General features: G+C 36.5%; 1 protein-coding gene across 6 annotated transcripts in view; it reads left to right on the forward strand.

Moving 5' to 3' along the window:
* EXOC6 (exocyst complex component 6) overlaps positions 1–27,560 on the forward strand; it is a 263,797-nt gene that overhangs the window by 142,442 nt on the left and 93,795 nt on the right. For all 6 annotated transcript variants that reach the window (XM_057506080.1, XM_036880142.2, XM_057506081.1 and 3 more), the window contains 3 exons: positions 8,550–8,647; positions 11,707–11,812; positions 16,044–16,153. In XM_057506080.1, coding sequence (XP_057362063.1) covers positions 8,550–8,647; positions 11,707–11,812; positions 16,044–16,153 — 314 coding nt within the window. The remainder of the gene's footprint in view (positions 1–8,549; positions 8,648–11,706; positions 11,813–16,043; positions 16,154–27,560) is intronic.

A 27,560-nucleotide genomic window follows, 5' to 3' on the forward strand; every position in this document is an offset into this window, starting at 1 on the left:
AGAGAATCAAAGAAGAGTAATGCACAATATTCAGGTAATAGAGACATTAAAAAAGTAACAGTGAGAGGAGCCAAGATGGCAGTGTGAATAGAGCAGTGGAAATCTCCTCCCAAAACCATATATATTTTTGAAAATACAACAAATACAACTATCCCTAAAAGAGAGACCAGAAGATACAGGACAACAGCCAGGCTACATCTACACCTGCGAGAACCCAGCACCTCATGAAGGGGGTAAGATACAAGCCACGGCCCAGCGGGACCCGAGTGCCCCTCACCCCAGCTCCTGGCAGGAGGAGAGAAGTCGGAGTGGGGAGGGAGAGGGAGCCCAGGACTGCTAAACACCCAGCCCTAGCCATCTTCACCGGGAGCGCAGGCACAGAGTGTGTGGTGTGCTGGATACTAGGGAAACGGAACAGTAAAACCTGCGAGCGGGTCCCCACAGCTGGCGCCCTTGGGACAAAGAAAAGCGGGTGCTTTTTGAAACTCTTAAAGGGAAAGGGATGCCACAGTTGGACGGCAGCATCCCGGGACACTTAGCCCAGCAGCTGGGAATCCCATGGAACTCCAGGCGTCCTAACCCCCTGGGCGGCAGCGCAGCTCTGAGGCCCCTCACGGCGATAAACAGCCTCCCGCCCGTAACCCCTGTGAGGTGGCTCCGCCATATCGGAGCAGCAGCCTGAGAGCAGCCACGCCCACAACAACCAGAGAGCTTACTCCACAGAGGCCGAGCAAGAATCAAAGACCCCGTCTGCATGCAGCTGCCCAGCACAAGCTGTTAGGGGTCGCCATTCTCCCAGGAGAGGAAGGCCACAAACTAGCAAGAAGGGATGTTCTTACAACCGACACACACGCCAGCTTCCCACAACTACCTCTGTTGCCATGATAAGGCAGAATAATTTGATCCAGACCAAAATCACAGAGACAACCCCTGAGAGATAGACCTAACCAATCTCCCTGAAAAAGAAATCAAAATAAAGGTCATAACCATGCTGATGGAGCTGCAGAGAAATATGCAAGAGCTAACGGACAAAGCAGGGAGGGAGACTACAGAAATAAAACAGTCTCTGGAAGGATTTAAAAGCAGAATGGATGAGATGCAAGAGGCCATTGATGGAAAAGAAACCAGAGAACAGGAACTCATAGAAGCTGACACAGAGTTAAAAGGATCTCCAGGATCCAATATTAAGAGAACTGTGTGACCAATTCAAAAGGAACAATATCCGCATTATAGGGGTACAAGAAGAAGAAGAGAGAGAAAAAAGGGATAGAAAGTGTCTTTAAAGAAATAATTGCTGAAAACTTCCCCAAACTGGGAAGGAAATAGTCACTCAGACCATGGAAGTACACAGAACTCCCAACAGAAGGGACTCAAGGAGGACCAAGACACTTAATAATTAAAATGGCAAAGATCAAGGACAAGGACAGAGTTCTAAAGGCAGCTAGAGAGAGGAAAAAGGTCACCTACAAAGGAAAACCCATCAGGCTATCATCAGACTTCTCAACAGAAACCTTACAGGCCAGAAGAGAATGGCATGATATATTTAATGCAATGAAACAGAAGGGCCTTGAACCAAGGATACTGTATCCAGCACTATTATCATTTAAATATGAAGGAGGGATTAAACAATTCCCAGACAAGCAAAAGTTGAGGGAATTTGCCTCCCACAAACCACCTCTACAGGGTATTTTAGAGGGACTGCTCTAGATAGGAGCACTCCTAATGCTAAATAGATGTCACCAGAGAAAATAAAATCACAGCAAAGACAGGAGACCAACCAAAAACTAACTAAAGGCAAAAAATAAAATCAACTACCCACAAAAGCAGTCAAAGGAAACACAAAGGAACACAGAATAAAACACCCAAATATTAAGAATGGAGGAGGAGGAATAAAAAGGGAGAGAAATAAAGAATCATGAGACACTGTTTATAATAGCTCAATAAGTGAGTTCAGTTAGACAGTAAGATACTAAAGAAGATAACCTTGAACCTTTGGTAACCACAAATCTAAAGCCTGCAATGGCAATAAGTATATATCTTTCAATAATCACCCTAAATGTAAATAGACTGAATGCACCAATCAAAAGACACAGAGTAATAGAATGGATAAAAAAGCAAGACCCATCTATATGCTGCTTACAAGAGACTCACCTCAAACCCAAAGACATGCACAGACTAAAAGTCAAGGGATGGAAAAAGATATTTCATGCTAACAACAAGGAGAAAAAGCAGGTGTTGCAGTACTAGTATCAGACAAAATAGACTTCAAAACAAAGAAAGTAACAAGATAAAGAAGGACATTACATAACAATAAAGGGGTCAGTCCAACAAGAGGATATAACCATTATAAATATATATGCACCCAACACAAGGAGCACCAGCATATGTGAGACAAGTACTAACAGAATTAAAGGAGGAAATAGAATGCAGTGCACTCATTTTAGGAGACTTGAACACACCACTCACTCCAAAGGACAGATCCACCAGACAGAAAATAAGTAAGAACACAGAGGCACTGAACTGAACAACACACCAGGACAGATGGACCTAATAGACATCTATAGAACTCTACATCCAAAAGCAACATGGAACATTCTCCAGAATAGACCACATACTAGGCCACAAAAAGAGCCTCAGTAAATTCCAAAAGATTGAAATTCTACCAACCAACTTTTCAGACCACAAAGGTATAAAAGTAGAAATAAATTGAGCAATGAAAGCAAAAAGGCCCACAAACACATGGAGGCTTAACAACATGCTCCTAAATAATCAATGGATCAACGACCAAATTAAATAGAGATCAAGCAGTATATGGAAACAAATGACAACAACAACACAAAGCCCCAACTTCTGTGGGACGCAGCTAAAGCAGTCTTAAGAGGAAAGTATATAGCAATCCAGGCATATTTAAAGAAGGAAGAACAAACCCAAATGAATAGTCTAATGTCAAAATTATCGAAATGGGAAAAAGAAGAACAAATGACGCCTAAAGTCAGCAGAAGGAGGGACATAATAAAGATCAGAGAAGAAATAAACAAAATTGAGAAGAATAAAACAATAGAAAAAAATCAATGAAACCAAGAGCTAGTTCTTTGAGAAAATAAACAAAATAGATAAGCCCCTAGCCAGACTTATTAAGAGAAAAAGAGTATCAACACACATCAACAGAATCAGAAACGAGAAAGGAAAAATCATGATGGACCTCACAGATATACAAAGAATTATTAGAGACTAGTATGAAAACCTATATGCTAACAAGCTGGAAAACCTAGAAGAAATGGACAACTTCCTAGAAAAATACAACCTTGCAAGACTGACCAAGGAAGAACCAGAAAATCTAAACAAACCAATTACCAGCAAAGAAATTGAAGTGGTAATCAAAAAACTACCCAGGAAAAAAAACCCCAGGCCAGATGGATTTACCTCGGAATTTTATCAGACATACAGAGAAGACATAATATCCATTCTCCTAAAAGTTTTCCAAAAAATAGAAGAGGAGGGAATACTCCCAAACTCATTCTATGAAGCCAACATCACCCTAATACCAAAACCAGGCAAAGACCCCACCAAAAAAGAAAATTACAGACCAATATCCTGGATGAATGTAGATGCAAAAATACTCAACAAAGTATTAGCAAACCGAATTCAAAAATACATCAAAAGGATCATACACCATGACCAAGTTGGATTCATCCCAGGGATGTGAGGATGGTACAACATTTGAAAATCCATCAACATCATCCACCACATCAATAAAAAGGACAAAAATGACATGATCATCTCCATAGATGCTGAAAAAGCATTCGACAAAATTCAACATCCATTCATGATAAAAACTCTCAACAGAATGGGCAAAGAGGGCAAGTACCTCAACATAATAAAGGCCATATATGATAAAGCCACAGCCAACTTCATACTGAACAGCGAGAAGCTGAAAGCTTTTCCTCTGAGATCAGGTACAAGGCAGGGATGCCCACTCTCCCCACTGTTATTCAACATAGTACTGTAGGTGCTAGCCGTGGCAATTAGACAAAACAAAGAAATACAAGGAATCCAGATTGGTAAAGAAGAAGTTAAACTGTCACTAGTTGCAGATGACTTGGTATTGTACATAAAACACCCTAAAGAATACACTACAAAACTACTAGAACTAAAATCAGAATTCAGCAAAGTTGCAGGATACAAAATTAACACACAGAAATATGTGGCTTTCCTATACACCAACAGTGAACTAATAGAAAGAGAAATCAGGAAAACAATTCCATTCACAGTTGCATCAAAAAGAATAAAATACCTAGGAATAAACCTAACCAAGGAAGTGAAAGACCTATACCCTTAAAACTATAAGACACTCTTAAGGGAAATTAAAGAGGACACTAACAAATGGAAACTCATCCCATGCTCTTGGCTAGGTAGAATTAATATCGTCAAAATGGCCATCCTGCCCAAAGCAATATACAGATTTGATGCAATCCGTATCAAATTACCAACAGCATTCTTCAACGAACTGGAACAAATAGTTCAAAAATTCATATGAAAACACCAAAGACCCCGAATAGCCAAAGCAATCCTGAGAAGGAAGAATGAAGTGGGGTGGATTTCGCTACCCAACTTCAATCTCTACTACAAAGCCACAGTAATCAAGACAATTTGGTACTGGCACAAGAACAGAGCCACAGACCAGTGGAACAGAATAGAGACTCCAGACATTAACCCAAACATGTATGGTCAATTAGTATACGATAAAGGAGCCATGGACATACAATGGGGAAATGACAGTCTCTTCAACAGTGGTGCTGGCAAAATGGACAGCTACATGTAAGAGAATGAAACTGGATCACTGTCTAACCCCATACACAAAAGTAAATTCAAAATGGATCAAAGACCTGAATGTAAGTCATGAAACCATAAAACTCCTAGAAAAAAACATAGGCAAAAATCTCTTGGACATAAACATGAGTGACTTCTTCAGGAACATATCTCCCTGGCATGGGAAACAAAAGCAAAAATGAACAAGTGGGACTATATCAAGCTGAAAAGCTTCTGTACAGCAAAGGACACCATCAATAGAACAAAAACGTACCCTACAGCATGGGAGAATATATGCATAAATGACAGATCCAATAAAGGGTTGACATCCAAAATATATAAAGAGCTCACATACCTCAAGAAATAAAAAGCAAATAATCCAATTAAAAAATGGGCAGAATCACTGAGCAGACAGTTCTCCAAAGAAGAAATTCAGATGGCCAACAGATACATGAAAAGATGCTCCACATCGCTAGTCATCAGATAAATGTAAATTAAAACCACAATGACATACCACCTCACGGCAGTAAGGATCGCCACCATCCAAAGACAAACAACAACAAATGTTGGCGAGGTTGTGGAGAAAGGGGAACCCTACTTCACTGCTCGTGAGAATGTAAATTAGTTCAACCTTTGTGGAAAGCAGTATGGAAGTTCCCCAAAAAACTCAAAATAGAAATACCATTTGACCCAGGAATTCCACTCCTAGGAATTTACCCTAAGAATGCAGCAGCCCAGTTTGAAAAAGACTTATGCACCCCTATGTTTATCGCAGCACTGTTTACAATAGCTAAGAAACGGTAGCAACTTAAGTGTCCATCAGTAGATGAATGGATAAAGAAGATGTGGTACATATACACAATGGAATATTATTCAGCCATAAGAAGAAAACAAATCCTACCATTTGCAACAACATGGATGGAGCTAGAGGTTATTATACTCAGGGAAAGAAGACAGGGGGAGAAAGAGAAGTACCAAATGATTTCACTCATATGTGGAGTATAAGAACAAAGAAAAACTGAAGGAACAAAACAGCAGCAGAATCACAGAACCCAAGAGTGGACTAACAGTTACCAAAGGGAAAGGGACTGGGGAGGGTGGGTTGGAAGGGAAGGATAAGGGCCGTGAAAAAGAAAGGGCACATTACTATTAGCATGTATAATGTGGGGGGTGGGGCACAGGGAGGGCTGTACAACACAGAGAAGACAAGTAGTGATTCTACAGCATCTTACTATGCTGATGGACAGTGACTATAATGGGGTTTGTAGGGGGGACTTGGTCAAGGGGGGAGCCTAGTAAACATAATGTTCTTCATGTAATTGTAGATTAATAGAAAACAAACAAACAAAAAAAGTAACAGTGATGGTTGCATAAATCTTTGTAATTATACCTTTTTAATATTACTGTTTTGAAATAAGATTGAGGAAGACAAATCAGTCCTTCTTATTTACAAATCATACAGTATTTTCATTTCACCGAAAATTCACAGGCTGAGTATTAGGTGGATATTACACCAAATTTCTAAGTGCTGGCTTTTCAAGTTATACCTGTTAATTGAAGAATTGGGGAGGGTCTTTTCATAAAAACTAAACAAAGAGTATTGTATAATAGTTTTTAAAATTGCCACACTACGGAAATTTTCCTGTTTAGAATGTCATTATTTCATCATTTAATACAAGCTGACTAAACAATAAAGCAAAAAAGTAACTCTAGCATATTTATAGTTCTGCTTACTGCCTATTAATAGCAAATTAAAAGTAAACATTTACTGATTGAGTCACTAACATTTTTTGAGCACCCATTACATGCTAGCAGCTAGATGATGTATATAATGTTACACATAAAAAACAGTAACACAGTAAGGACGTAAAAATTCTTGGCTTCAAGAAATTCAGTTTATTTATAAACAGAAAACATGTATAATAAGACATATAGCAATATATTAAGGAGCTTTGGATACACAGAAGATGGAATGACTAATTTTGGTTCCAAAAATTGGGAAGGTTATACAGAAAGTTGAAATGTGTACTGGATTTTAAAGGATGAGTTTGGCAAGTGTGAAAGAAGGGGCATTAATTAATATCAAACAAAAGAGCTTGTATAAGCTATAGCTAGAGGTATGAGACTGATTGAGCAGCCTGATGATGTGAGAAACTGTAGCATATGGATGTCAGTAAAGAAAGGCATGTAGTGGTAATGAAACCAACTAGGTAGTTTGACCCAGATTGTGGCAGGTCTTGTGGGACTTTAGTTAGCATTGTATAGGTTTGAACCAGAGGAATGGCATGATCAGACTTGTGCCTTTAAATGATAATTTTGAGTCTTGGCGATACATTGAGTTGAAAGAGACCGAAGGTTGTAATTTCAGTTTAGGAGGCTCTTACAGTGGTCTAGGCAAGAGATGTTAATAATGACCTGAAATAAAGCAGTGGCACTGGTACTATTTTGGGAAGAAAGAAAGGTAGTAAATGATGGAGAAGAATGGAATGATGAATTTGAGAGAAATTTGTACAGGAGGTAAAATCAAAAGAATTTGGTGACTGATTAGATGTGTTTTTGTGGAGGGTCATTTAGATGATTTTCAAATTTCTTTTCTGATAATCTGTTTTGATGGTGGAACTGTTAATAGAGATAGGAAATAGGAAAAACGCTTGGTTTAGTTGGAAAGAGAGGAGGTAAGCTAACTTTAGTATGCTTGCTGGCAGCCTGACTAGAGGTGTCTAACAGGGGCTGGACATAATATTTGGAACTTACAGAGGTCTTGCTAGAGATAACAATTTTGAATAATCAATGTCGTGTTTGAAGTCAATAGACTTGAGATTGCACTGAGAGCTAGAAGTAAAGACTGAAGGACTGAGAAAAAGGAAATTGAAGGGATTGTTCATAGATAAAAGAAGACAAAAGTGGTGTTACAGAATTCAAAGCAGAAGAGTTTCAAGAAAGGGGTAAAATAGAGTAAGAGATCATTGAAAGGAGTGACAAAGGCAGGCAGCTGGCAGGGCAAAGAAAACTGGGGGAAGGCTTTTTTGTTTTCTTTTGTTGTTCTTGGTATAAAGATGGGAAGCAATTTAGCATGTTTACTTAGCCAGGAGAAGAGAGCTAGTGGAAGGACAAGACACAATAGAGCGAATGGATAATCCTCAGAGCTGTTCTTACAGGAGGAGAGAATCAAGAACAAAGATGAAGAAGAGGTAAGCCTCAGAGGGTTAAAAGGAACAGCTCTGTGAGGTGAGCGAAAGTGTTCGGTCTGGGTATGGGTAAGGTTTCAGTGAATTTGGAGTTGGAAAGGAACAGTTTCGGAGAGTATGTTTGATGAAAAGATGTAAGTTTTCTTTATACAACAAAGTGAATCTTAAATTGAAAGTACAAAAGGAAGCCAGCATGTTTCAGAGAGAATAGATTCGCATTTTCTTTGTGTATCCTATTTAAGGACCACTTTCCAAGACAGCTATATAGATCACTAATTGAACTTTTTATCTGCTTCTAACTGCTAATGCTTTTTAAGGCTAACAGTGTAATTCAGACTGAAAAAGAAGAGATGGAAAAATTATTCCAGCTTTATAAAGCTCTTTCTAATTCTTTCTTACTTAATGCAGTCTCGTAGAAAGTCAAAAGGATATCTTCATACTATTGGAATGGCATACTTTCAAGCAATTCTTCAGTATTCCCCAACATTTTTAATGGATTTCTTTATTTATTTGACTTAATTATATGCTTTTGTGTTTGTGTGTGTGTTTTAGGGTTATGGTTTTCCTGTGAACCGACTCTTTGACCTTTTATTTGAAATAAGAGATCAATATAATGAAACACTGCTTAAGAAATGGGCTGGAGTTTTCAGGTTAGTCTAAGCCTTAATGTGATGAAAAAGTTTGTCATATGCTGATGTAACTGATTTTGCATTTAGCAATTAAAAACACAATTATTTTTTATTGTGTTAAAATATACATAACATAAAATTTCCCGTTTTAACCTTTTTAAAGTGTACAGTGGCTAAGTACATCTGTGCTGTTGCAACCATCACCACTATCCTCCAGAACGTCTTCATCTTCCCAAACTAAACTGTGTACCAGTTAAACAATAGCTCCCCATTCTCTTCTAGCTTCTGGAAATCACCATTCTGCTTTGTCTCTATGAATTTGACTACTATAGAAATTTCATATAAGTGGAATCATACAATACTTGTTTTTTTCTGGCTGGATTGTTTTACTTTAGCACAATGCCTTCAAGGTTCATCCATGTTGCAGCATGTGTTAGAATTTTATTCCTTTTTAAGACCGAATAATATTCCACTGTGTGTGTATACCACATTTTATTTATCTAATCATCCATCTGTGGTATTTGGGTTTTTCCACCTTTTGGCTATTGTCAATAATGCTGCTATAAACATTATTATACAAATACCTGTTTGAGTCCCTGTTTTCAATTCTTTTTGGATATGTATGCAGAGCTGGAATTGCTGGATTATATAGACAATGTATGTTTAATATTTTGAGGAACTGCCATATTGGTTTCCACAGTGGTTGCACCACTTATAATCAATTTTTGATTATACTAACTTTAGTTCTAATCTCTGCAGGGTATTTTTTCCCCAGTAAATGGTTAGCTATAAGGCTGTAATTATTCAAATAATTCAAATACAGTGTATTCAGTATTACAGAAATCTATAGATTTTAAATTTTGTTTTGGAAAAGTGCTGTTTTTACAAACAACTAGATTAAAAATCTTAAAGCATCTAATTAGGAAAATTACTTTTACTTTAACCACTCACCTGCAGCACATGGACAAAGTGTTTTAATAGCTATATAATTTTATATTGCCATAAAAAGAGAAATTTGCTCCCTGCTTTTTAAATTCCAAAAACTTTTGTCCCTGCCTTCTTTTCTCCCTCCTTCCCTCCCTCCTTTTTTTTGCTTTCAAAGTCAATCTTGGAGATCTTACATCTAGGTCACCAAAAATAAGATAGAAGCAATGTGGCAATAATATTTGATGACTTATTAAAATAGAAAGTATGTTAAATGATTAATACCATCTTGGCATTTACCTCATCAATTTTCAAAACTGTAGAGGGCTAACCTTCTGATACTGTGACAGAAATCTTTAAAAAATACCAGTGGCTTGTGAGGTGATACAATTCTGTTACAATCACCCAAATAAACTCATATTTGACCTTTTTGTATTAATATTCCAAGGGGGTAATATTGTCATGATGTTGTCCCAAATGGATGATTGAGTCTTGATGAGACATGTATTAATATCAATAATCTTTGATATTTAGTAATTTAGAAATGCAGGAAGTGCTTATAGATAGGAATAGTGATCTGTATATATATATAATCTTTACACATATACATAAAAATGTGTGTGTGTGTGTAAAATATTTCCTTATGGAGTTTATGGTATTAACTTGCCCTCAGAAGAGTGTTTATGATTATTAAATTAAAATTTACTATCCTTTTAACCCTTTATTTTGAAACACTATTTAGAAGGAAATAGAATTAGTTGAAACCTTTCACTATACTAAGTAAACAGAGCCTTATTTTAACAACCTTGTATACCACCATGCCTCAGTTTGTCTACCTGCTCAGCTTCATTTTGCACCATGTCCCTTGTATACTTCACACTCCAGTAATACTACCACACTACCTGTAGTTTTAGAACTCCCCACCCACAATCATACTTTTTTCACCCGTTAGGCTTTTGTATGTCATGTGCCATCTTCCTGAAATGCTATTCTCTCATAATCTCATTGGAAATGTTTCTTTTATCTTTAAAGAACCTATAAAGCCCATAGCTTCTCCACAAAACTTTCCATGAGATCTCCTCTACCTACTCTGATAAAGTCAATCACTTCTTTCTTTGTCCTATTTCTGAACCTTGCACCTCTTTTATTTATAAACATAATTTAATTGCCTATCTATTCAAGCTATTAGGTTTGAAAACAAAGAGCTTGTTTTTATCTTCCTTAAGTAGGGAGTTTTCATTACCATAAGCCCAGAGCCTTACACATAATAGGTACTCAATAAATGCTAATTAAACCAAATTATTGATTAAAAGGAAGTTGATGTTTGCACAGCAGGTATATTAGGACAGACTGGGTTATGCTACAGTAACAAAAATGCCCCAGATCTTAGTGGATGAACACAGATATTTTATTTCTCACTCACAGAAATCCATGGGAGTCTAGTCCAAGGTCCAGATTATTTGCATTTGTGATTCTGCCTTCTCAACACGTGGTCCCTCCTTATCCCATGGGAAAGAGGGTTGCACTGTTAGTCATAAATGGTTAAGGCTTGAAGCAACACATATCACTTCCATTCACAGCTCAGTGGTCAAAACTAGTGAAACAACTCTACCTGTTTGCAAGGGGGCTGTGTTAGAGTGCACATGGATGTTTGGTGAGTAGTAAATGTCTCTACCTTACTAACTTTAAAAGGTCCTTTTCTAATTACAATAATTATGAGAAACTAAAGAAATTGAATACATCTTCAAGGAACTTTTGATCTAGTTGGGAACAGAGAAGATGCAAGACATGCAACTTGAAAATTGTCCCTATCAAGAAGTACTACTGGAATACACTTCATCTCAAGGCTTTGTTTTTAGTAATAGATACTGAATTTATTCAGACAATATCCTCTTGAGAATTGTTCTTGAGTAGAAAACTAAAACTAAAGTGCTGAGAGGATGTACAACAAGGGAGAAGAAGGGAGTGCACATGACTACTTACTTGGTGTTTGTTAAATTTTAGAATTCTAGATGACTAGGCATTATTTTCCTAGATAGACCTTTAACTGACAAAAAATTATTTTGTAGTAATTAGGTTTTTTTTTAAAGTACTGTTCTATAGTACCCTAATGATAAGTTTTCTAATATTTTTAACCTTCTCTTCTTTCTTAACAGGGACATTTTTGAAGAAGATAATTATAGCCCCATCCCTATTGTTAATGAAGAAGAATATAAAATAGTCATCAGTAAATTTCCTTTTCAAGATCTAGACCTTGAAAAGGTACAAGCTAGTTTTTAATTCAAGAATTTTCTTAAGAATAAATTCCTACTTACTGCTACATAGTACTAACCTAACACTGTGAGAATGGTTTCTTTTGGGGAAATTTTTTTGTTACTACTTGAGAAAATTAGTCATGTTTTATTAACTTGTAAAGGCTATGATATTACTACTGCTGTTATTTTGGTGAAGTTAAGAAGGGACTTTCCTGGGGCTACTGGGAGCAGTTGTCCCAAATGTTAGGTGGATTCCCAGGGCAGGTGTTAATAGCATTGGATGGATTCCAAATTAGATGTCCTAATTTTTGAGCAGATTTTAGGAATTAGAGTATATTCTAGGGAAAGAGAGGAGAACTTCTTTGAAATATCTGTGGAAGATCTTATTTTGTGGCTTATTTTCTAGAAACATAGAACGTTTATCTTGGTTAAGTAAGAGGTGTATGAAGGCAATAGCCATCTGTAGATTCTTTTCCTGAAGTAGAAATATGTATTTTTGGAGTCAAGATGTGTGAAAAAAAGATAGAGAAATGAAAGTCCAGCATGTAGAGTATTTTGGGAATACACCTGATGGCACATGCACGTGTTCGTACACACACACAGAACACACACAGAACTATCCAGTATCTTTTGGTAGAATCAGATGTCATGGGAAAAGAGTTTCTAGTATTGTCAACTTTTTTATTCTCTTTATCCTTTTTTTTCTCCTTACTCTTCTTTATTATTTTTCCAACTCTTTAAAGTTTAGTCATTTTCTACATTTTTATCCTTTCACCATGAACAAGAGTGAATTCTGGGAGAATTCTGTGAATTGTAATTTTATTTATAACATAAAACTTATAACACAAATTTTTATGTTATGTATTTATATACATAACCTAAGCATACTATGTGTAATAGTCACTAAAATATGGCCAGAACAAGTAATTAAATGCATGGCTTTTAGATTATAGCTAAGTTGCCATTGCATATACTGGTATACCTTGTTTTACTGTGCTTCACTTTATTGCACTTTGCAGATACTGTATTTTTTACAAATTGAAGGTTTGTGGCAACCCTGCATCAAGCAAGTCTGTTAGTGCCATTTTTCCAACAGTATTTGCTCACTTTTTGTCTCTGTGTTACATTTCGGTAATTCCTGCAATATTTAAAACTTTTCCATCATTATATTTGTTATGGTGATCTGTGATCACTGACTATGACTCACTGAAAGCTCAAATGATGGTTAGCATTTCTCAGCAATGAAGTATTTTTTAAATTAAGGTATGTACATTGTTTTTTGTAGACATAATGCTATTGCACATTTAATAAGAGTACAATATGGAATAAACATAACTTGAAGCACACTGGAAAACAAAAAAATTAATTTGACCCGCTTTTTGTGATACTACCTTTATTGTGGTGGTCTGGAACCAAATCTGCAATACCTCAAGATATGCCTGTACCTGGTAGTTGTATCCTAACATGCACAAAAGACCAGAATAATTGATACTAATTCTATGTTTTTGAAACCTCAGAGTTGTCCCTGTTAAGAAATACTACCAGAATATTCTCCATCCCATAGCTTGATTTTGTTTTCTTTTAGTTACTGTACCAAGTTTGTCCAGGCTGTAGTAGCATCTGTATGAAGAGCATTGGATTTGTTCTGGGTTCACATGCCAGCTCTACCTGTGGCTTATTGTGGGCGAGCAACTTACCCTATTTGGGCATCTGTGCCTCAACTGTCAGATGAGGAAGTTGAGCTAAATAATCTCTAATGTCCCTTTTAATCACATTAAACTCTTCTCAATAGGTCTATAGTTGAGCTATATTCATTGGCTTATAATCATTAAAAAGAACTACTCTTAAGGTAAATGCCACATGAAAAATTTTAATGTGAAAACTTAAAAAAAGATCCCAAAATTATTTAGTAATGGTCTCTTGGTTATATGTGTATATATTTAATTTTTCCTAGTTTTAGTGTAATTTTCAGTTAGAACTGTTAGCAAGGATGTAAACCTGTCTCTCAAATAACTTGAGTTATATTTTCAGTGTAAATTAAGAGTGAGAAAGTAGTAGGACTGAACATCTATGCAGAAATCTGTCTTTTTACAGATAGCTGTTCTAATTTGATTACTACCCTTTGGCTAAAACAAGAACATATTCACATTCTCTTTTTAGTATCATTAAATGAATTCTTAAATCTGAAGTATTTTTCAAATAGTATTGGGCTAGCAAAGCATAAATTGGAGGTAAGTTAGCACTTACATTATCATCAGGTGATTTTAAAGAATAGCAACACTAGTTGATTTTTGTAGTGCTCCTCCTTGAGTTTCTAAATTTGGAAAGGTTTAACCTACCACTTTTGGAGAGACACTGCTCTCTGTGAATGTTTTCACAACTAGCTGCTTGTGCAGGAGGGAACTAAGGATACATTTGGTCATTCGTATATTTATCATTCACCTACTATGTAGCAGATCCTGTGCTATGTATGTTTTTCAGTCTCTGCTATGAAGGATAGGTAAATAAATAAAGAGGAAATTACAATTCACAGAATTTGGCACTGCTCAATATAGAGGAAGCAGCATACAGAAAGGCTATAATTCTGTAATATAAAGTACAAGGTTGATAAAGCACAAGAGATGAAGATCAAGAAATGAAGACGACGAAGGAGAAAGGCCAGACTATAATAGTTCTTGTAAACAGTGTTAGAGGGGTTACCTTTATCCTGAGGACTCTGAGAAGTCACCGCAGGATTTTAAGCTGTAGAAACATTGTCAGATTTGTGATTTAGGAAGATCTCTGGCTAATGTGTGGAAAAACAAATGGAGAAGAGTTTGACTAGTGACTAGGAGACAAGTCAGGGGATTATTGCAGTTATTTGCAGTTGAGAGAGATTGGTGACTTGAGTTATGGCCTTGGAATGTGATTTAAGAGATGTTTAGGAGGTAAGAACAACAGGGGTTGGTGATTGTGTATAAGGGATGGTGAAGATGATAGAGGGGTCAAGTTTGATAGCCAAGTTTCTGCCTTTAATGGTGGTAGCATTCCCTAAGATAAGAAACACAAGAGGAGCAGACTTAGAAGGAAGTGATGATTATTTCACTTTTGGATCTGTTGAGTATGTTGCAAATGTTACAGCCAAAAGGAGGTGTCCAACTGGTAGTTAGATATATGAATTTAGACTTCAGGAGAAAGATTTGGCCTGGAGTTGTAGTTTTGGGGCAATATTGGTACTTGCATGGTGATTGAAGTCATAAGAGTAGATGAGATCATCCAAGGATAGTATGCATGGTGAAAAGAGAAGAAGATAGGTTAGAACTCTTAATACAGAGCAGTAATTAAGGGATGGCTGCAAGAAGTAGTAGAGAGAAGATAGAGAAATAAGTGGAAAACCAGAGTGGATAATGGATACCAAGAAGGAGAGATCATTTAAAAAGCAGGTGGAGGCCAACTGTGTCAGATACTTTAGATAAGTCAGGTAATATGAGAGCTGGAAAAGTCCATTGGATTTAACATATGTGAGGTCATTGGTGACCTTGGTGAGGGTACTTACACTGGTATAACTAGGTTGCAATGAATGTAAAGATAGAAGTGTAGATTAGACTTCATTAAGTATAAATAAGGGGCTTTGGTAAAAGTCTTTGAGAGACTACATTTTGGAGATTGAGAATTTGCTAATGGGCATTGGCTGATAAAGCACTTTAGTGAATAAGCCCACAGTAAACCATTGGCTGCATATCAGTGTTTGCTGATGCACTGGTCAGAAAGCTTCTGTAAGATATTCTAGGAGTTACAGAATGAAATGGATACCTTCTTGAATTGGCATCAAGCTTTCATTAGAGGTGAGTAAAAGAAGTCTTAGAAGTATTTGATGGTACTGAGGTAGGATTCAGACCCCTAGTTTTATGGCAAACCTGACTCATATTATGGATGCAGAGAAGCAGACAGCTAGGCATCTTCTGCAGGATACGTATCATCAGAACATGCAAAGGTATTGATTTATGCTTTCTATGCTGGTTAGAAGTCTGACAATATGATTTAAGAAACAGGTAAATCGCCACATTTTTTTTTCTCCAGAAATATTTTGGTTTGCTTTAAAATCTCAAAAACAATGTAGCAGTATGATAGTAAACTTTGAGATGCAAGTATTTACTATTAATTCAAATGTGAAATCAGCTCTATTTTTACATTTTTAAGTTATAAGAATATCTTTTTCTAAAATTTCAAAAACAGTATCAAATTTTTTCTTTCTACAGCAACCTTTCCCAAAGAAATTCCCCATGTCTCAGTCAGTGCCTCATATTTACATTCAAGTTAAAGAATTTATTTATGCCAGCCTTAAATTTTCAGAATCACTACACCGGAGGTAAGTTCACTAATAACAGATGTGTCTTTATCCCAGCTATTTTTATGAAACATTAACATTGACTTTCAGGCCATGACTCTTTAACACATTATTATCTTATTAGAAAGGCTTACACATTTTAACGGTGCTTGGGATTAAATTGCTATAAATCTGACTTCTTTTTTTACTTTTTATTATGTAGCTCTTCACACACACATAAGAATAGAGAAAAATAGAGTAAAAGTAAGCTGATGTGCTTAATAGTTTTGTTTTTTCTCAGATAAACTTGAAGTGAGGATTCAGAAAAAATCAGTAAAATTATAATAAAGAATGCTATAGCAAATTGGTATCATACTCATTAACGGAGAGCAGTACAGTAACTGTTGGTAGCTATAGCCAACTTGATTTTATAGACAAGGATGCCATTTACCTGGTGTGATGAAAGGAATACCCTACTTATGTAGATAGGAAATGTGATATCCCTGTTTTGCTGATAAAGAAACTGATAAGCTCAGAGAGGCTATATTGTTTATCCAGAATCACCCAGCTGCTTAGTTTGAGAGCTGAGATTCTTCTGACTACCATATCAATGAAAGCATCTAGCATATAAGGATCAATCACATAATGTTAGAGGAACATTATTCTTTATGCCACACCTTGTTCCAGCTATTCAGATGGACCCTGCATTACAGTCAGTCATATGATGTATTTCTAATTGTGAATACTCTCTGGAGGAGAACCTGGTGGTGGTGACTGTTATAATGTCTCCCTCTCTTAAATCCATTCTTCTGAATTTGTATATTGAATAGCAGGAAATGCCTTTCAGTGTGAAACTCTTCTGAATTTTAAGTCATAAAAAGGCATGAGGGCAACTCAGATATTAGTTATTTTTCAAGCCAAAACAGAACAATGGCAGTCATTTTTATTTTATTGTTATCTGTGTCTCTTATTGTAAGCTACCATTATTTTGGATTTAAACAATATATAAATAAATGGAGAAAGAAATGTGTGTTCTGCCAGGCAAAATAGTTATCTTATTTTAAGTCTTAAGCTTTTTCCTTTTGAATAGGGATTCTTTAAAAGATAACTTATTTTTGTTCTTGAATGAGTTGGAGAGGAAAGGAAAAGAAAGGAAGACAAATACCTCATGCGGAGCATCTGCTGTCTATGTGTTTCTCACAAACCAAAAAGTATAGTCCCCAGACCAGCAGCATTAGCATCACATGGGAAATAGTTAGAAATGTAACCGTACACCTACCAAACTAGACACTGAAGATGAGGCTCTTGGTTTTACCAAGTTCGTTTGTTGATTTGGATACACTTTGAAGCTTAAGAACACTGCTTTAAGCTTCATCAGACTCTACAAGCCTCTTATACCAAAGTCTCTATAATATAAAATACAAAGATTTATCTTAAAGATATTAGCATTTAACCTCAGTATAAAACTCACTAGAGGTAATATATTCTCTGTACTACACAACATGACACACACAATATAACCTAGTGTTATATAAACAATGGATACAACTGAGTATTAACTGAAAAGGAAGAACTAACTATTGCACTGGTGGTTTTCTTATTTTATTTTTCTTTAAATTTTTATTAAGGTATTATTGATATACACTCTTATGAAGGTTTCACATGAAAAAACAATGTGGTTACTACATTTACCCATATTATCAAGTCCCCACCCATATCCCAATGCAGTCAGTGTAGTAAGATGCCAGATTCACTGTTTGCCTTCTCTGAGCTACACTGTTCTCCCTGTGATCCCCCACACCATGTGTACTAAACATAATACCCCTCAATCCCCTTCTCCCTCCCTCCCTATCCACCCTCCTACACACCTCCTCTTTGGTAACCACTAGTCCCTTCTTGGAGTCTGTGAGTCTACTGCTATTTTGTTCCTTCAGTTTTGCTTCATTGTTATACTCCACAAATGAGGGAAATCATTTGGCACTTGTCTTTTTCCACCTGGCTTATTTCACTGAGCATAATATCCTCCAGCTCCATCCATGTTGTTGCAAATAGTAGGATTTGTTTCCTTCTTATGGCTGAATAGTATTCCATTGTGTATATGTACCACGTCTTTATCCATTCATTTACTGATGGACACTTAGGTTGCTTCTGTATCTTGGCTATTGTAAATAGTGCTGCAATAAACATAGGGGTGCATATGTCTTTTTGAGTCTGAGAAGTTGTATTCTTTGGGTAAATTCCAAGGAGTGGGATTCTGGGTCAAATGGTATTTCTATTTTTAGTTTTTTGAGGAACCTCCATATTGCTTTCCACAATGGTTGAACTAGCTTACATTCCCACCAGCAGTGTAGGAGGGTTCCCCTTTCTCCGCATCCTTGCCAACATTTGTTGTTCTTAGTCTTTTTGATGCTGGCCATCCTTACTGGTGTGAGGTGATATCTCATTGTGGTTTTAATTTGCATTTCACTGATAAGTAGTGATGTGGAGCATCTTTTCATGTGTCTGTTGGCCATCTGAATTTCTTCTTTGGAGAATTGTCTCTTCATATCCTCCACCCATTTTTTAATAGGGTTATTTGCTTTTTGGGTGTTGAGGCATGTGAGTTCTTTAAATATTTTGTATATTAACCCCTGTCAGATATGTCATTTACAAATATATTCTCCCTTACTGTAGGATGCCTCTTTGTTCTGTTGATGGTGTCCTTTGCTGTACAGAAACTTTTTAGTTTAATGTAGTGCCATGTGCTCATTTTTGCTTTTGTTTCCCTTTCTCGAGATGTGTTCAGGAAGAAGTTGCTCATGCTTATATTCAGGAGATTTTTGCCTATGTTGTCTTCTAAGAGTTTTATGATTTCATGACTTACATTCAGGTCTTTGATCCATTTTGAGTTTACTTTTGTGTATGGGGTTAAACAATAATCCAGTTTCATTCTCTTGCATGTAGCTGTCCAGTTTTGTCAACACCAGTTGTTGAAGAGGCTGTCATTTCCCCACTGTTTTATATTAATTGACCATATATGGTTGGGTTTATATCAGGGCTCTCAAGTCACTTCCGTTGGTCTATGGTTCTGTTCTTGTGCCAGTACCAAATTGCCTTGATCACTGTGGCTTTGTAGTAGATCTTGAAGTTGGGAAGCATAATCTCTCAAGCTTTATTCTTACTTCTCAGGATTGCTTTGGCTATTCGGGGTCTTTTGTGGTTCCATATGAATTTTAGAATGATTTGCTCTAGTTCATTGAAGAATGCTGTTGGCATTTTGATAGGAATTGCATTGAATCTGTAAATTGCTTTAGGCAGGATGGCCATTTTGACAATATTAATTCTTCCTACCCATGAGCAAGGGATGTGTTTCCATTTATTGGTTTCTTCTTTAATTTCTCTCATGAGTGTCTTGTAGTTTTCAGAGTATAGATCTTTCACTTCCTTGGTTAGGTTTATTCCTAGGTATTTTATTCTTTTTGATGTAATTGTGAATGGAATTGTTTTCCTGATTACTCTTTCTGCTAGTTCATTGTTAGTTCATAGGAATGCAACAGATTTCTGTGTATTAATTTTGTATCCTGCAGCTTTGCTGAATTCAGATATTAGATCTAGTAGTTTTGGAGTGGACTCTTTAGGGTTTTTTATGTATAGTATGTCATCTGCAAACAGGGACAGTTTGACTTCTTCCTTGCCAATCTGGATGCCTTTTATTTATTTGTGTTGTCTGCTTGCTGTGCCTAGGACCTCCAGTACTATGTTGAATAGAAGTGGGGAGAGTGGGCATCCTTGTCTTGTTCCCCGAAAAGCTTTCAGCTTCTTGCTGGTAAGTATAACGTTGGCTGTGGGTTGGTCATATATGGCCTTTATTATGCTGAGGTACTTGCCCTCTATACCCATTTTGTTGAGAGTTTTATCACAAATGGATGTTGAGTTTTGTCAAATGCTTTTTCAGCATCTATGGGGATGATCATGTGGTTCTTGTCCTTCTTTTTGTTGATGTGGTGGATGATGTTGATGGATTTTCGAATGTTGTACCATCCTTGCTTCCCTGGAATAAATCCTACTTGATCATGATGGATGATCTTTTAGATGTGTTTTTGAATTCAGTTTGCTAAAATTTTGTTGAGTATTTTTGCATCTATGTTCATCAGGGATATTGGTCTGTAATTTTCTTTTTTTGTGGTGTCTTTGCCTGGTTTTGGTATGAGAGTGATGCTGGCCTCATAGAATGAGTTTGGAAGTATTCCCTTTTCTACTCTTTGGAAAACTTTAAGGAGGATAGGTATTAGGTCTTCACTAAATGTTTGTTAAAATTCAGCAGTGAAGCCATCTGGTCCAGGAATTTTGTTCTTAGGTAGATTTTTGATTACTAATTCAATTTCCTTGCTGGTAATTGGTCTGTTGAGATTTTCTGTTTCTTTGTGGGTCAGCCTTGAAAGGTTGTATTTTTCTTGAAAGTTGTCCATTTCTTCCAGGTTATCCAGTTTGTTGGCATATAATTTTTCATAGTATTGTCTAATAATTCTTTGTATTTCTGTGGTATTCGTTGTGATTTTTCCTTTCTCATTTCTGATTCTCTGTATGTGTGTAGACTCCCTTTTTTTCCTTGATAAGTCTGGCTAGGGGTTTATCTTTTTCTTTATTTTCTCAAAGAACCAGCTCTTGCTTTCATTGATCTTTTTATTTATTTCTGCTCTAATCTTTATTATGTCCCTCCTTCTGCTGACTTTGGGTCTCATTTGTTCTTCTTTTTCTAGTTTCGTTAGTTGTGAGTTTAGACAGTTCATATGCAATTGTTGTTCTTTCCTAAGGTAGGCTCATATTGTAATATACTTCTCTCAGCATGGCCTTCACTGCATCCCACAGATTTTGTGGTATTGAATTATTGTTGTCATTTGTCTCCATATGCTGCTTGATCTCTGTTTTTATTTGGTCATTGATCCATTGGTTATTAAGGAGCATGTTGTGAAGCCTCCGTGTGTTTGTGATATTTTTCATTTTCTTTGCATAATTTATTTCTAGTTTCATACCTTTGTGATCTGAAAAACCATTTGGTACAATTTCAATGTGTTTGAATTAACTGAGGCTCTTTTTGTGGCCTAGTATATGATCTATTATTGAAAATGTTCCATGTGCAGTTGAGAAGAATGTATATTCTGTGCTTTTGGGTGTAGAGTTCTGCAGATGTCTGTTATGTCCATCTGTTCTAATGTGTTGTTCAGTGCCTCTGTGTCCTTACTTATTTTCTGTCTGGCTGATTTGCCCTTCAGAGTGAATGGAGTGTTGAAGTCTCCTAGAACAAATGCATTGCATTCTATTTCCCCTTTTAATTCTGTTATTATTTGTTTCACATATGTAGGTGCTCCTGTCTTGGCCGCATCGATATTTATCATGCTTATATCTTCTTGTTGGATTGACCCTTTAATCATTATGTAAAGTCCTTCTTTGTCTCTTGTGACTTTCGTTGTTTTGAAGTGTATTTCTTCTGATACAAGTACTGTAACTCCTGCTTTTTTCTCCTGTTAGTTGCATGAAATATCTTTTTCCAACTCTTCACTTTTGTCTGTGTATATCTTTGGGTTTAAAGTGAGTCTCTTGTAGGCAGCATAAAGATGGGTCTTGTTTTTTTATCCATTCAGTGACTGCATGTCTTTTGAATGGTGCATTCAGTCAATTTACATTTAGGGTGATTATCGATAGGTATGTACTTATTGCCATTGCAGGCTTTACATTCGTGGTTACCAAAGGTTGAAAGTTAACTTCTTTACTATCTAAGAGTCTCACTTAACTCACTTGATATTCTATTACAAACACAATCTAAAGGTTCTTTTTCTCTTCTCCTTTTTCTTCCTCCTCCATTCTTTGCATATTAGTTATCATATTCTGTATTGTTTGTCTGTCCCTTGATTGACTTTAGGGATAGTTGATTTAATTTTGCATTCGCTTAGTAGTTAACTGTTCTACTTTCTTTACTGTGGTTTTGTTACCTCTGCTGACAGCTATTAAACCTTAGGAACACTTCCATCTATAGCATTCTCTCCAAAATATACTGTAGAGATGGTTTATCGGAGGTAAATTCTTTCAGCTTTTGCTTATCTGGAAATTGTTTAGTCCTTCCTTCAAATTAAAATGATAATCTTGCCAGATAAAGTATTCTTGGTTAGAGGCCCTTCTGCTTCATTGCATTAAATACATCATGCCACTCTCTTCTGGCCTGTAAGGTTTCTGCTGAGAAGTCTGATGATAGCCTGATGGACTCTCCTTTGTATGTGATCTTATTTCTCTCTCTGGCTGCTTTTAATAGTCTGTCCTTATCCTTGATCTTTGCCATGTTAATTACTATATTTCTTGGTGTTGTCTTCCTCGGTCCCTTGTGTTGGGAGATCTGTGCACCTCCATGGCCTGAGAGACTGTCTCCTTTCCCAGACTGTGGAAGCTTTCAGCAGTTACCTTCTCAAAGACACTTTTTACCCCTTTTTCTCTCTCTTCTTCTTCTGGTACCCCTATAATGCTAATATTGTTCCATTTGGATTTGTCACACAGTTCTTTCAATATTCTTTCATTCTTAGAGATCCTTTTTTCTCTCTGTGCCTCAGCTTCTTTGTATTCCTCTTCTCTGATTTCTATTTCATTTATTGTCTCCTACACTGTATCTCTTCTGCTTTTAATACCCTCCATTGTGCTCTTCAACAATTGGATCTCTGACCAGAAATCATTCCTGAGTTCTTGAATATTTTTCTGTACCTCCATGAGCATGTTAATGATTTTTTTTTTGAAATCCCATTCAGGGAGTTTCATGAGGTTGATTTCATTTGAATCTTTTTCAGGTGTTGTAGTCATAATTTTACATTGAACCAGGTTTCTTTCACATTTCATTTTTGTGTATTCGGCCCTCTAGTGCCCAGAAGCTCTACTCTCTGGAGTGGCATAGACACTAAAGCAATGTTGGGAGTCACAGGGGAGCGGTAGTGGTCCTGGGGGTAGGAAAGAGCTGTTTCCTACTTCCCGGCTGCTATGCTTGCCTCCACTGCCTGAACCAGTGGGCCGAGCACAGAAGTATAAGCCTCTATACTTTGCATTTGTAGTTGCTGTAGACGGATCTTCCCTCTGGCTGGCCTAATGCCAGGATAGAGTTTCCTGGTTTGCAAATCAGGTGGGGCTAGCCGGGAGAAAGGCACAGTTGACTGTGTATCACAGAGGTCGTCCTTGGAGCTGTGTAGCCAGCCAGGGAGCTGGAGCACTTAAGATCAAGAAAGTTCCTAACCTGCTGGGCAGAGTGCACCTGGACAATTTTTCTACCCGTCCTTTCTCCTGAGCAGTAAGCTCTGTGCAATCCTTGCCACTTTAGCAGCCCTCTTGCTGTTAGGAAGTCTCTCAGACTGCCCGCTTTTCTTTTGTCCCAGAGCAGCCAGATATGCATCCCTACTTTCCACAAGTGGCTGGAATCTCAGTCTCTCCAAGAATTCTGCCTGTCTTAGCTTTCCAACCCCCTAATCATGAGAGTACCATGAAATGTAGGTTTGTGCTCCCAGAGCAGATCTCCAGAGTCAGGTATTCAGCTGTCCCAGGCTTCCATTCCCTCCCCGCTCCGTTTCTCTTCATCTCTCTGGTGAGCTGGGGTTGGGGAAGGGCTTAGTTCCAACCGGGCCTCTGCTTTGGTACGTTACCCTGTTACATGAGGTTTATTCTTTACTCCAGGTGTATCCAGTTTGGCACAGTCCTCTTTCCTGTTGCTTTTTCAGGATTAGTCGTATTAATTATACTTTTATATTATATGCAGTTTTAGGAGGAAGGCTCTGTCTCACCTCTCACGCCGCCATCTTTAATCCTCCTTGTGCACTGGTGGTTTTCAATGGTGGTGCTCTAACGGTCTGAGAGCCACCGATAATTTATGCCTATCTTGTTTTTCATTAAACATTCAAGTTCTGAAGATAGATGCAGGTTAATGCAGTGGTTAAGAACAAAGCTTCAAACTTAGATTTTTGTTTGAGTCTTGATGATAACACTAGCTGTAATAGGGCACTGGGCAAACAACTTAATCTGTTTAAGTTGTGGTTTCCTCATAGGTAAAATCAGCCAAATAACTCATTGGGTGATTGTGAGAATTAAATGAGGCAATGCTTGTGTACAGAGCACTCAGTATGGTGCTTGCTTGGCACATGGTTGGCACATAGAACCTATGAGGATGGGATACTTCAATATTAGATATGAGACCAGTGGGGTTTGGAGTGTTTCTATTTTAATTTGTAAGCACGGGGAATTGTTGAAGAATGTTAAAAAAAATTTTTTTTATGGAAATACCATTGATATACAATCTTATATTGGTTTTAAATATACAATATAATGGTTCAACAGCTACCCACATTATTTAATCCTCACACCCACTAGTGCAGTTACTATCTGTCAGTATAGGAAGATGTTATAGAATCATTGGCTGTGTTCTCCACGCTGTACTACTATCCCCATGACCAACTTATATTATGTTTCAGAATTTTTGTGTTCCTTTATGAAGAATTTTTAACTAAGGAATGACATGACTAGAGTTATATTTTAGAAAGTTTACTCTGGCCCCATAAGACATCGAAGGAGAGGGTAAAAAAAATAGTCATGTTGAGTTAGTGAAGTTATCTCAAGAAAGAGATAAAGAAAGACTGAATAGTCAAGATCAGTGGTAACGAAGAGGAAGGAACATATACAAGAAGCATTTAAGAGCATTTAAGAGAAATTAGGTTCTCGTGAATAATTAGATAAAGAAGTTAAGGGATAGAGAACAATTTGACTTACCTCGGGTGGACTTAAATTTGTTTATATGCTTTCAAATAGATTCTTTTTTTAACTAGTTATCTTTTTAAACAATGATACATGCATTCACCTGTTATTTTGAGGTTAACATATGCAAGTGAAAGGGAGAAACAAGAAGTCTCTCTTTTAATAGCCATCCAACAACTTGGCTCAAATGTTGTGTTTGAGAATTATTCTTGAAGCTGCAATCTTTAATATATAACATTGGTCCCCCTCATCTTTTCCTTTAAATGTATAGATTACTTTAACATTTTCTAAATTGGAAGTATTTATAATTTGCTTGTCCTAATAAGTACTTTTTAGTATTCAATCTAAATGTTGGTTCTCAAAAAGTACAGTTGAGATATTGTTAAACTTTAGCACTTTGGAATTACCTTTTATTTTGTTTTATTTACAGAAGAGAGACAGTGACTCTCTAATTCCTACTTGTTTTCTTTACTGCATTTATCGCACCATAGGTAAAGGCCCATTATTTGTAATATCATATATGTTTATATAATTTCCCCTAAATCCTCCTGAGTGGCTGACTAGAACTAGAATTGCCACCTCAGTCTGAGTCTTTTTGTATATGATCTCTTAGCATTCTAAAAGGTAAGTGTTGTGTACTACTGCTATAACACAAAAAATTGTCAATTTTTTTCCTTCTGTATTTGATAAAAAGGTGTTTCCCTTTTATTAGTTTAGTATCCAGTTCTGGGTAACTGTTTATGATAAGCTATTCATCCAACAAGGCTTTTATGCTTACAATTTAAGATTATGCTTTACCAAATACACTGACCATTTTCATTTTGTTAATGAGAATAATTAACAGTTCAGAATACAGAGAGACAGCATTGTTTAATTTAAAAATATGTCATTCTAAATTTATTCTGAATTACCAGCTTTCCAACATATATTTTTATTTTGAATTTACATCTGTACTTGAATTCAGCTACTAAAGTTGCTTTTTGTTGTTGTTATTAAAGAGTCAAGGAAGAAATCACTTCCTGTGTTTAAAGCTCTTCCTTCATGTTAAAACATATTTTGGAGTTAGGTTTTTAGAAGTTTCAGAAGATGTTTCAAAGCTTTTACAGTACGAAAGTTTGGTTTTCTTTGTATATATGAATAAAAGTAGGGCCAGAGAATTAATAACTCTATGAAGTCTCCAAAATCTTAATTATTTGGTTGCAGTCAGGAACCATCTGTACCTAATATGATCTTTAAGAATTTTCAGTTTGCATAAGAGGTTAAGCTGTAAAATATTTTAGAGGAGACTTATTGTGTATTAATATTTAATTGCTGTGAAATGTTCTTTAAAAATTACCAAGAGTACAAGTTAAAGGCACAAAGGATAAAGAGTTTTTAAAAATTGCTCAATTAAGATAAAAACTTTATGGGGAAATACTGGTTATTGTCAGGTAAATCTTGCTGGCACAACATAACATAGGTTCTGATAGGTTTTCTTTGCTTTTACTTATGGAAGAAAAAGTATGCATTGACTCAGCATTCAGGGAAGTTCAGGGAAATTAAACAAAAGACATTATCGTGGATAACTTTCATCTGAGAAGGATGTTATACAGGGTGTCTTTAAGCATAAATTGAGTGTGTCAGAAAAGAAACCAGAGGAGCTGGCAACCACCTCGTTTTTATCAGGGTGAGTATGTTGCTTGTTCTAGGGACACTGTTGATAGATGAGAATTTTCTGAGAATTTGATGCCAGACAACTCTGAAACCCTATTCGTGGTATGCATGTTCCATGGGAAGTCTTGAATTTAGATATAAAAAATCAGTGAGAAATATTCTCCTCAGGTCTGCCAGAATTAGAGTTAGCAGAAATTGAAAAGAGTGCCTGCGTTAACATGGAGAACATTAGAGTAATAGTGAGAAGTACCTATGTTTTCTCAAATCTTGCTTTATTTACATTTTTAAGTTGAATACTCTAGTAAATATTTGTGCTTCATAGATTTTTAAGAGTAGTATTTTAATAATATAGAAAGTAAAAGTGTGCTAAAACTTTAGCCTATGCTTAATTAAGGCACTTAAACTCAGTTGGGGTAATTTTGGCCCCCAGAGTACATTTGGCAAAGTTTAGAGACATTTTGGGCTGTCACAACTAGAGGGAGGGGTACTACTTGCATCTGTTGGGCCCAGAGCCCAGGGAGGCTGCTGAGCATCCTTCAGTGCACAGGACAGGCCCCCACAACAAAGAATTACCTAGCCTAAAATGTCAGTAGTCCTGAGACTAGAAAACTTCATCTAAGGACAGCTTAACTGTTTTGATAGTAAAGATGTATACAAGAAATCATTATTTACTTATATTGAAGGCTTTTTGATTAGGAGAAAACTAGCCTAGCAATTGTAAGGCTGTTAAGAAACATCGTAGGCGTTGTTTCCTTTCTTTGCACCAAATGAAAATGAATCTAAGGTAATTAAATTTATTTCTTTGAATCTCTTTAAAAAATCTCGGTGGAGATGTATAGCTTAGCTATATTAAAATTAAATCTAGTAATTAATTATATATAAAAAGAGCTCACATCAACTTGCATTTTAAAATTAATTTTAGCTGTAGTTTTATATCAAGTGTTTTTGAAAGTAGTGGAGGCATAATTTAAGAGTAGTTTTATTTCTTTATACTACCTCATGGTTTTACTGTAATAGCTAATTGAATACATTTAAATTACACCAT

This window comes from Manis pentadactyla, chromosome 8, assembly GCF_030020395.1.
Source record: "Manis pentadactyla isolate mManPen7 chromosome 8, mManPen7.hap1, whole genome shotgun sequence".
Taxonomy (NCBI): domain Eukaryota; kingdom Metazoa; phylum Chordata; class Mammalia; order Pholidota; family Manidae; genus Manis; species Manis pentadactyla.